We start from the raw sequence: 10850 nt of genomic DNA on the forward strand, positions 1-10850 counted from the left end.
TTTGGCATCTGATGAGAGGGCGTTCCACATATATTTGGGATCAGGAAAGAAATTCTTATTAGAAATGGCAGATTAAAAAGCCATTTTGAGAACATTCATAGATAAGTTATTTATAGGTTTTGTGCTCCGAAACTGAACACCATAGTATTAGATCCAAACATTAATGGCATGAACGCCACCATTGAGTCCACAAGTCTCTCCCCCCCCCCCCCGCCGCCAGTCCCAGTGTGCAAAACACACCTCATGTGAAATCCTTAAGAGCAAATGTTTAGATTTCAAAATCATCAATACTGAGATAGCCAAACTTGCCAGGTTTTAAATCTCTCATTTTTAAAATATTATTGCATATTTATCCCACCTGCTCCTCCAGAGAGCTCAAGGTGGCTTAACATGGCTCTCCCCTTCTCCATATTATCCTCACAAAAACCCAGAGAATTTTAACATACGCAATTAAGATATGATCTGCCAGAGGTCAGCTGCAAGCCGGTGAAAGAATCTGCCAAGAGAGCAAATTCCATTTAATAGGCATCTGATCTCTTGCATACTATATCTTTCCCCCCCAGAATATACTCAATTCCTGCAGACGTGACAAAAAAAACCCCTTCATGGATTCCTTAAACCATTACCACAACAGCTACTAATTCAGAGCCAGTTGCTAAGACTCAGAAGTAGTGAGAAGGGAGTAAAAGATCTGAACTAAGAATGGAAATTTACTGGTCCAGATAGTTGGATTAAAACTGGGGCTGCATATTCACCATACATTTAAACGCACACGCCACACACCCCAAGAATCCTGGGAACTGTAGTTTAAGGGTGCTGGGAATTGTAGCTCGGGATGGGGACAGCAAACTACAGTTCCCAGGATTATTTGAGGAAAGCAATGTGCTTTAAATCTATGGTGCATAACGCAGCCTGGGCTACAGAAAACTGAAACAGATCGGCTCCCACAAGACGGGGAGAGGGAAGGGGCAAATCCTTAGACCATCACCAGTTTTAAATTCCAGCGGGTCTCATTTCCCTATTACCAAGCCCTGAGCTAAACCTACAGCCCAATGACAAGGGCCCCACAATCCCACCGACGGGAAAGGACTGGCCTTCGCGAGATCCACGCGCCCTCTGCTCCAGGGCCAGCCTGCTGTTGGGCCAGAACCCGCTACAAAGATGGCCGCCACATAACTCTTGTGCACTGGCAAGCCGCTCCACCACCCCTACTCTGGTTGCGGAAAACCTCCAACGGGCCCCTCTGCAAATGGCAATCAGCGTCACCACGGGGCACTGACAGAAGCTGCTTTGTGGACTGACTTTTAGCATGTTAATAAAATAATCAGGGGGGAAATGTTTGTGCCTGGTTTTTATCCTTTACACACACACACACACACACACACAATTTTACACACACACACACTCATTTGTGGAGTCCATTTGAGTCCAAAGATGGGCTGCTATGTGGAGCACCCCAAAACCTTCTGAGGTCCACAGATGATCTCATAAGCTTTTGAAGAAGCCAGGCAGTTATCACATGACCTGCTCTGGCCTGGTGTTGGCCAGACTCCAAACATATTTGACCCCCAGCCTGAGGTTCCCCACCTCTGCCCTATACTGGGCCAAACAGTAGTACAGTCAAACCTCGGTTGTCAAACGTAATCCATTTCGGAAGACCGTTCGACTTCCGAAACGTTCCGACAACCAAAAGCGGAAGCCTTGATACAATAGAGAGACTCAAAACGGAAGGCGCACAGCACGTTCGGCTTCCGAAAGACGTTCAAAAACCGGAGCAGTTACTTTCAGCGTTCAGGAACCAAGGTTTGACTGTAGCATAGCTGTCAACCATCCCTTATTTGGTGGGAAAGTCCCTTATCCCAGCGCCGTGTCCCGCTGCTGTCCCTTATTGATGATGTCCCTTAAATTTCCCGGGTTTCAAAGGAAGCAGCCCCTCTCCCTCCCTCCCTGCCGGCCAGGGGGGAGGAGGGAGGCTCCAACTGTGTTGCTTGGCTGCGTTGCTCACCCAATAAGGAGTCTAAGAACAGCTGAGGGGTGGAGCTTGCATGCCTTGTGCCGATCAAATTGGCTGCATTGCCTGGGGACTGGCCTTTGCTCAGCGCTTCCCAGCGGAGAGGTGACGGTGGTTTTCCTTGCTGCATCCCCTCTGCCGGGTTGCTGCGCTGTGGGAACCACCGCTTGAGGCTTCGATTGGCTGCTGGCTGGGCTTTCTGCCTTTGGCTTGGAGGGGCTCAGAAGTTGAATATACCTTTGCTCTGAAGATCCCTTATTTTGGCTGCTGATCCCTTATTTTCGAGGCTACTGGTCCCTTATTTTCAAATCTGTAAGTTGACAGCTATGGACTGTAGAGGCCCAGAACTTAAAGCCCTCCATCAGTGATTCCCAATCTTCCCCGCCGCTTTAAAATTCCTGAGGGCCTTAATGCAAGTCACTTAATGGTTTTCCTCTCCCTGTTGTAGCCTCTGATTTACTGCGCTAGACGCCATGTAGTTTTTAATTGCATCTGTATCGCTTCCTTTCCTACACTGCATTTTGTGGCATAAACATTCGAATCCCAAAGAAAACAACCTGAGACACAATAAACAAATGATCCGGTGCAATATGAGAAACTGGAAGAAGCAATGCTAATATAATTGAAAAACAGGATCTGAGTACAGTGGTACCTCGGGTTAAGTACTTAATTCGTTCCGGAGGTCTGTTCTTAACCTGAAACTGTTCTTAACCTGAAGCACCACTTTAGCTAATGGGGCCTCCTGCTACCGCTGTGCCGCTGGAGCAAGATTTCTGTTCTCATCCTGAAGCAAAGTTCTTAACCTGAAGCACTATTTCTGGGTTAGCGGAGTCTGTAACCTGAAGCGTGTGTAACCTGAAGCGTATGTAACCCGAGGTACCATTGTATTTCATGAGCTGTGCCCATTCACAACCTCTGCTCCCCTACCTGCTGACCAGTCGCTGAAAGGATTAGCACAACCTGCTTCGCAGCATGCTTTGGGCAAAGGACTTTAAAGCAACCCCTGTGCTCTTGTTTGAGGCTGAAACCCAGCACTGTCTCCCACCCCTACTGGCTGATGTGACAGGCCGGTGATCCTGCTGGTTCTGGGTGTGCAAGAGCGCTCTCCTGCGCATCTGAAACTGCTCAGTTCAACCACACAGGGCAGACAGCAAAAAGCTGATAATGAAGAGGCTCTTTCCTTTGAAAGGAAGCAAAAAAATATATATCTCTTCCCATTATCAGCATCTTGCTGCCTGCTGTGAGCTTTGAAGTCCTGACACATGGAGCCAAAAAAATTCTACACTGCTGATGTATAAAGATACATGGTGCGCTGTGCTATAATCGGGAACTAGGCGTAACTCAGTGGCAGAGCACAGGCAGGCAGAAGGTTCCAGATTCAATCTCCAGTGTCTCCCTCCAGGTAGGGCAGAGAATATCCGATTTGAAACCTGTGGCAGCTGCTGCCAGCCAGTGTAGTAACACTGTGCCAGGTGAACCAATAGTCTGATTCAGTATAAAAAAGCTTCCTGTTTCAAGGGCTGCTAACTCAGTGGCAAAGCACCTGCTTTGAACCTGGGACCTTCTGCATGCAATAATTGCTAGGACCAGGAATTATGCTTGCCTGCAACCTTGGGAAGCTGCTGCCAGTCAGAGTCGACAATACTGAGCATGATGGGCCAACAGTCCCGACTCCACACAAGGCAGCTTCCTAATCATGTGAGACTGCAGTGCTCAATACAGAGCGCTCATAAAGCAAGTGAGACATTAAAATTATCATTGGCAGAAATGCTACTGAAACAGCAATGCACACAGATTTGTACCAGGCTCCAATGAAAATGCATTTTTTCACTGTCTTTTCTTCTCTTTCTTTGGCCCCCACCCCAAAATACAGTCCTCCTCTCCACAAGCGTGCTAATTTAAATACAGTGGTACCTCGGGTTAAGTACTTAATTCATTCCAGAGGTCTGTACTTAACCTGAAACTGTTCTTAACCTGAAGCACCACTTTAGCTAATGGGGCCTCCTGCTGCCGCCGCGCCGTGGGAGCACGATTTCTGTTCTCATCCTGAAGCAAAGTTCTTAACCTGAAGCACTATGTCTGAGTTAGCAGAGTCTGTAACCTGAAGCGTATGTAACCTGAAACACATGTAACCCGAGGTACCACTGTATGCAACATCAGAGCAACTGATATGAACAACTTTGGCTGTGACAAAATAAAAAAATTCCTTCCAGTAGCACCTTAAAGACCAACTAAGTTAGTTCTTGGTATGAGCTTTCATGTGCATGCACACTTCTTCAGATACACACTTAAAGACCAACTAAGTTAGTTCTTGGTATGAGCTTTTGTGTGCATGCACACTTCTTCAGTTATTCCAAAGGAAAGACTGAAATTTGGTTGTCGCAACAATACCCTCCACAGTTCAGGAACGACACAAGTAGCCGGCTGGTTCGTTGCGTGCCGATCCGCAGCTCTTCTGAAGAAGCACTTCATGTGACAGAGAAAATTAAGGCAAGCCATCTTTTCTGCGGCCTCCTCTGGGACACAGCCCTGCTCCAGAACACATGCTCTGCGAAACCCCAAACCCCCTTTGCCAATCTGCTCACGCAGATGGGTATTTTTACTCGGGAAGGAGAAAACATCAAAATATTGTCAAGGCCCGCCTGGCGCATTCAGCAGGATGCCAGCCATCTTGATACTGCGAGGAGAATCTCCCTCCAGAGGCCCAGAGTCAAGGAATAATACAGAAGCATATGCGTGCCCCCACCTCACAGAAACAGTGTGGGTTAACAAAAACTATAAGGGGTGTTCAGTGTTGGTTCTACTCAAAGTAGCCGTTGACTAACCCATAACTGGCCACTAATCATTTGCAATCACCTTGGCTAATATTACTAATAATATTATCACAACTTTGAAGACAACCAGCCCCTCCCTCCTCCCTGCATTCTCTCAAGCAAACCAAATAATCTCTACCTCTGCAGGGGCACCCCCACAGGTCTTGTATTGTAGCGTCAATGTGCTGGCTTGTAAACAATTGTTTGTTGATTAATACTCTGATTAAACTACGTGACTTTAAAAACGACGCCGGACGTCTCTAGTCCTTATGGAATTTCCGTCCTGGGTGGCGGTGAATCAATTAGCTGCCTAGCTACTGTACGGTACTGGGGAAAGAAAATGCCCTGCGCAGGGCAGCCAGGAGGTTTTATCTGAACTAACGGAGGCTAAATCCTGGGAACTATTTTGGGTACCAGCAATAGTCAGCCCTGCAGCATAGGAAATGAGTGTATCTGAGCAAATACAGTGTTTATCCTTCAATGGAAATAGGCAGTTACTGTACAGTAACTTCCAGACAAGCTTAAATGAAAGTAGCCCTCGATCTTGTGCGGATCATAATAACCCCAATGCCTTTATAGCTTACGGTGCTTGCATTGTGCACATTTGTTTCTCAAATCTATTTGATCTATAATTCGATAATTATGATACACAGTTCTCAAAAATCTTTTTTTAATGCTTTTTAATGGCTATTTTATATCATCTATGTTATTTTTATTAAACGGCATACAGGCCTCCCTAAAAAAACACGTAATAAATATCGCCACCATGTACAGCTCTTCCAAAGGCGGCTGCCACAACCCTAGGCAGCCCCAAATCCCCAGGAGGCTGCAGCGCAATTCTAGACAGCAATTTCTCCAGGAGCGAAATCGATCACGCGCTCTGACGCGTCTTACAAATATCCCAACCCGATCGATGGCGCCCTATTCCGGAGGAGTGATAAATCCCGCCGGGATCGATAGGCAGGAGTAAACAGGGCCTGGATCCAGCCGCAAAACCGCGACTTGCAGGCTCGGTAAATCCAAGATCCTCTTCATCCGATGCCCTTGCCTGCCTCCGCCCTCTACTGTACAAGCCTGGTGCGCTTTTTCAAACTTCCCGTCTCCAAACCGAGCACCCAGAGCACTAGATCGCTTGCTTGGCATGCAGAAATCGCCGACATCTCCGGGTAGGGCAGGGAGAAGACCCCCGCCTGGAACCCCGGGGAACGCTGCTGCTGCCAGTCAGTGTGGACAATACTGGACCAGATGCAGCAACAGTCTGACTCGGTACAAATCCACTTTCCTAATCCACACGGCGCACGATGTGCTCAGCTGCGTCCCGTGGCGCACAATTCGGGGAAGAAAGACACCCCCCCCAAACAAAGCTCATATATATTGCACTGGGGTGTCAGCAGGGGGTGGGGAAAACCAGTTTACTTTGCATGGCTCTTCTAGCCAAGCAGAGAGCGCAGAGTGGGCACAAGCGACCTCTCCAAAATCCCCCTGCACTAAAAAAACCCCATCGATCGGTAGCAAGGACTATCCGGAACAAGAAATAAGGGCGAAGGCCGGATGTGGAGGTGAAGGGGGCCTCGCCTGGGCAGCTTTGCAAGGCGGAGCAGGGTGGGATCTGAGTTGGCACGGTGATCAGCGAGCGGAGGAAGCCCCAAAGGCTAAACGTGATCCACCCTTTTAAAGCTGGGGTCTTCCTCAGTTTGCAGCTGTGTTGGAAATTGTATGGGGGTTTTTTGTGTATATAAAAATTGACTTTATTCAAACAATTTGTAAACAATTAGAGGAATATACATTTTTACAATTAACACCCCCCACAAAATCCTACTTTTAACAACGCCACATACATGTTGCAATCAAGCGTTCAGGTGAACTGGCACCACCAGACCATTCAACTGTTAAAATGCCACAAAGCTGGGGAGAATTGCAGGCTCCCTTTTCAGGCCTGCTCCATCAGGCCTGCTCCACGCATGGCAGCCACCAGAGGCATGGCTAGGCCTTCTGGAGAGGACGTGGTTGGCTCCTGTCTCCAATATGCTTCACACAACAGGAGGTTGTTGGTGTTACACAGACTGTAGCCGGAAGAGTAATATTCTTCCTCCAGCACATAGAGGTCTATGGAGATCTGATCACGCAGGGCAATCAGCTTCTTGTCGCATTCCTCCTGAAGGCTGCGCAACTGCTGGTTCTGCTGGTTGATGGCTTCGTTGATGGCAGGGAAGTCATTGAGGATCAGGAACTGTTTTAGGTCAGAGACAAGCTTCATAAGAGACTCGCCAGCCCGAACAATATTTGCAGCTCTGACATGCATCTCGCAGTTGTCCTGCTCGCCTTGGGTTGCCCGAGAAACTTGGGTTTCTTCCTCAATCTTTGCAGTTTTGATTATCTCTCTGAAGTTATCCATGACCGACTTGATGTCATCTTTCAGCCTCTTGTTGTAAGACTGAAGGAAGGTTTCCTTGCTCTGGGGGAGCACGCGCTGCTGCGACATTGTGGTGGCAAGGAGACAATCTTAAGTGTTAAAGAAAAAAACGCTCCTTTCCCCTTATAGGGTATCCAAGAGCCTGTATAGAGTCCTTGAGTAGGGTCCCTGAACAATGGTGTGCAAGCCCTTATATAGACTTTTGAAATTGCCCATCCTGTAGCTCAAGACCACCACCCCAAACATCATACATACATCACAGGCGGAGGTGGTCCCCAACAGAAATCCTGTTTATCAAGATAGCTGACAATCGTCACTGACTGCTCCACCTGGGCAGCCCGGCCATGCCTTTTGAGATGCTAAATGTTTATTTCCTGAATGCAGGTCACAGGCTCACCCTATTCATACACAAATACTCCCTCAAGACAGGATTTGAGTAAAGAGACAATAAGGAGGCTTTCTCATTTCCTTCCTCACTGCAGAGGAATATTTGAGCTCACTGGGAGAGTCAAAATGGCTTCAGGATTGCTCTCCTGTACTATTACAGACACATGGTTTATATACTTAAGTGTTTGCCTTGTACATTTATGAATGTTTATTTTATATTTGGGACCCTAGAATTCTTATAACATTCGCTTACTCAATACATGTAATCCTCTTGAAGACAGGCGGCCATTTTTCCTTTGACTCTTGCGAATAAGTCCTCCTTCATTGGCTACGTCCAATCCATGGGGCGGGGAAAAGGAAAAGGGGAAAAAAGAAAGATGGCCAGTAAACAGGAGTGAAAAGGAATGGGAACACCATGCAGGTGTTAGAATTGTAGAATTGAAAGGGACCCTGAGGATCATCTAGCCCAAGCCCTGCAATGCAAGAATATGCAGCTGTCCCATACAAGGATTGAACCTGCAACCTTGGCATTTATCAGCACCATGCTCTGGCCAGCTAAGCTATCTTAGCCAGCTAGTCTTATGCTGCTCAAAAAACAATACCGTATTTTTCGCCCTATAGGACGCACCGGCCCATAGGATGCACCTAGATTTGGGGGGGGGGAAATAAAGGGAAAAAGATTTATTCCCCCCCCCAGGCTCCCCAGCCCGAGCTTCCCCCGACCCCAGCCCCCAGAATGGGAGCCAGAGTGGCTTCGGGAGCTTGCGGGGCTGGGGGTGGGGGAAGCCCAAGCTTCCCCCGATCCCAGCCCCCAGAACGGGTCCCAGAGCGATGGCGAAGCTGCGCGCAGCTTTGGCATCGCTCTGGGAGCTTGCCGGGCTGGGGGGATAGCTTCCTGAAGCCTGGAGAGCGAGAGGGGTCAGTGCGCACCAACCCCTCTCACTCTCCAGGATTCAGCGAAAGCCTGCATTCGCCCCATAGGACGCACACACATTTCCCCTTCATTTTTGGAGGGGAAAAAGTGCGTCCTATAGGGCAAAAAATACGGTAATTCATTTTTAGTGTGTGAGACCCCAGAAGCAGAGACTGGTCCTTTAGCTCTTCATACTTGGGATTCTGGGCACATCCAGAGTGCAGACTGAGATCTCCTGCTTCAGGCTGGGTGGACAAAGTGGGAGCAGTTTACTACTTTAAAGGATTGGTTTTCCCCTTGGGTGTTGGTACTGTCAGAACCCCAAGGAAATGCTGCCTGGGTTTTGAGGTTGGGTTTACTGGTTTACATACCTGGTGGGGTGTGTCAGAATTTTGATAATCTGTACTTCTTTCCAGTAAGTTGGATTCTGGCACATAAGAAGTAATGACATCATCAGGAGCAGACTTTAGGGCAGAAGTCTAAACCCCCTTGCAGGAGAGCAAGCAGGAGTGGCCCCCAGACATCGCAGGGCTGAAGTACCACAAGTAAAGTTATACACATTATAATCTAAATTTTGGGGTTCCACTAAGACCAGGTGTTGCCTGAAGCATCACCAATTAGTAGTAGACTAAGGTCAGGAGAACATGACTGAATACCTTTTATCTCCCTGCTTTCTCCTGACAGACTGCTGAGATAGTAAGAGTGCAGTGCCTCTTATCTCCTGGTTCCTTTGAAATGAAAAGTAAAAAAAACACAAATGGAGAGAGCCAGACAGGCTCTTTTGACCACTTTACATTTCCAGCTAGGAGAGAGCAAAAAAAAAAAAAAAAAAAAAATCACCTATCAGCCTCTGTAGATGTTATGCCCTGATCTTAAGTGAGTCAAAATGAAGGATAAATAAAATAAGAAAATTGTCCAGTAGCACCTTAGAGACTTAGTTGGTTGGTTCTGGGTATAAGCTTTCATGTGCATGCACACTTCTTCAGATACACTGAATGAAGGATGTTTCAGATTGTTGCTATTCTGCAGATTAATCACATACAGACCAGTTAGTTAATTAAAGTGGATTTTTCGCTGGTATGCAACAAACCTTCCAGTTTCCCCCCTTTTTGCATGCAGGATGTCCCAGTTTCAATCCCCACCATCTCCAGGTAGATCTGGGAATGTCGCCTGCCTGAAGCCGTGGAGAAGCCACTGCCAGTCAGTGTGGACAGTACTGAGCTAGAATCGTAGAGTTGGAAGGGACCCCAAGGGTCATCTAGTCCAACCCCCTGCAATGCAGGAATCTCAGCTAAAGCATCCATGACAGATGGCCATCTAACCTCTGCTTAAGAACCTCCAAGGAAGGAGAGTCCACCACCTTCTAAGGAAGTCTGTTCCACTGCTGAACAGCTCTTGCGGTCTGAAAGTTCTTTCTGATGCTTAGTCGAAGTCTCCTTTCTTGCAACTTGAAGCCATTGGCTTGAGTTCCTACCCTCCAGAGCAGGAGAAAAGAAGTTTGCTCCAACTTCCATGTGACAGCCCTTAAAATATTTGTAAATGGCTATCGTATCTCCTCTCAGTCTCCTCTTTTCCAGGCTAAACATACCCAGCTCCTTCAAGCGTTCCTCACAAGGGTACATGGGCCAGCTTCCTATACAGTGGTACCTCGTGTTACAGACGCTTCAAGTTACAGATGCTTCAGGTTACAGACTCCGCTAACCCAGAAATACTACCTCGGGTTAAGAACTTTACTTCAGGATGAGAACAGAAATCGCGCAGCAGGAGGCCCCATTAGCTAAAGTGGTACCTCAGGTTAAGAACAGTTTCAGGTTGCCATTCAAGTCTAATACCAAGCTGAGAGGACCAATCCTCTGGCTTGCTATAAGGCAGCTTTCCATGCATAGCTTCATGGCTTGTTAAAAGAAAAGTTGGTGTCTCTGGTTGGAAATGTTCCAGCTCCCAGGAGCAAGAGGATCTCCCCTTCTTGCTGAGCTTGTTTTCCGGTGACTGCCTTCCGACTGAAGCCAGCTAGCAAACGCATTTAGATGTGCTAATAGGACGCTCTTGGGGGTTGCAATGTAATCAAGTTGGTGTCCGTAATTGCATTAACTAGCCTGAGCTAATTGGACAGGCCCCTAGTTGGTGATGATGTAGGAGTGACTCAACCCGGGTTTCCATTTCTTAAGCGGAGAGCTTGCACTGTAGCTAGGAGAGTGTAGAACAGCACCGACTGTTTCCAGTCCCCTGTAGAAAATCTTTACGTTTTTGTGTCAATGATCAAAATGTTCTGACAGCCCTCCCTTAAGTCCTCTTATTTCACCTGTCAGTTCT

At 47.5% G+C, this 10850-nt stretch overlaps 1 protein-coding gene across 1 annotated transcript; it reads right to left on the minus strand.

Moving 5' to 3' along the window:
* Nucleotides 1-6383: 6383 nt before the first annotated feature.
* On the minus strand, nt 6384-8142 carry LOC310694534 (mediator of RNA polymerase II transcription subunit 22-like). Its single transcript, XM_083477679.1, has one exon. The coding sequence runs from the start codon at nt 7304-7306 to the stop codon at nt 6755-6757; it is 552 nt and encodes a 183-aa protein (XP_083333805.1). The 5' UTR covers nt 7307-8142; the 3' UTR covers nt 6384-6754.
* Between the last annotated feature and the right edge of the window lie 2708 nt (nt 8143-10850).

The sequence above is a fragment of the Podarcis liolepis genome (genome assembly GCF_965112155.1).
Source record: "Podarcis liolepis genome assembly, chromosome: 15".
NCBI classification, from domain to species: Eukaryota; Metazoa; Chordata; class Lepidosauria; order Squamata; family Lacertidae; genus Podarcis; species Podarcis liolepis.

Excerpts from the sequence above, each read along its gene's own strand:
- LOC310694534 (XM_083477679.1), bottom strand. The coding sequence starts at position 7,306 with ATGTCGCAGCAGCGCGTGCTCCCCCAGAGCAAGGAAACCTTCCTTCAG.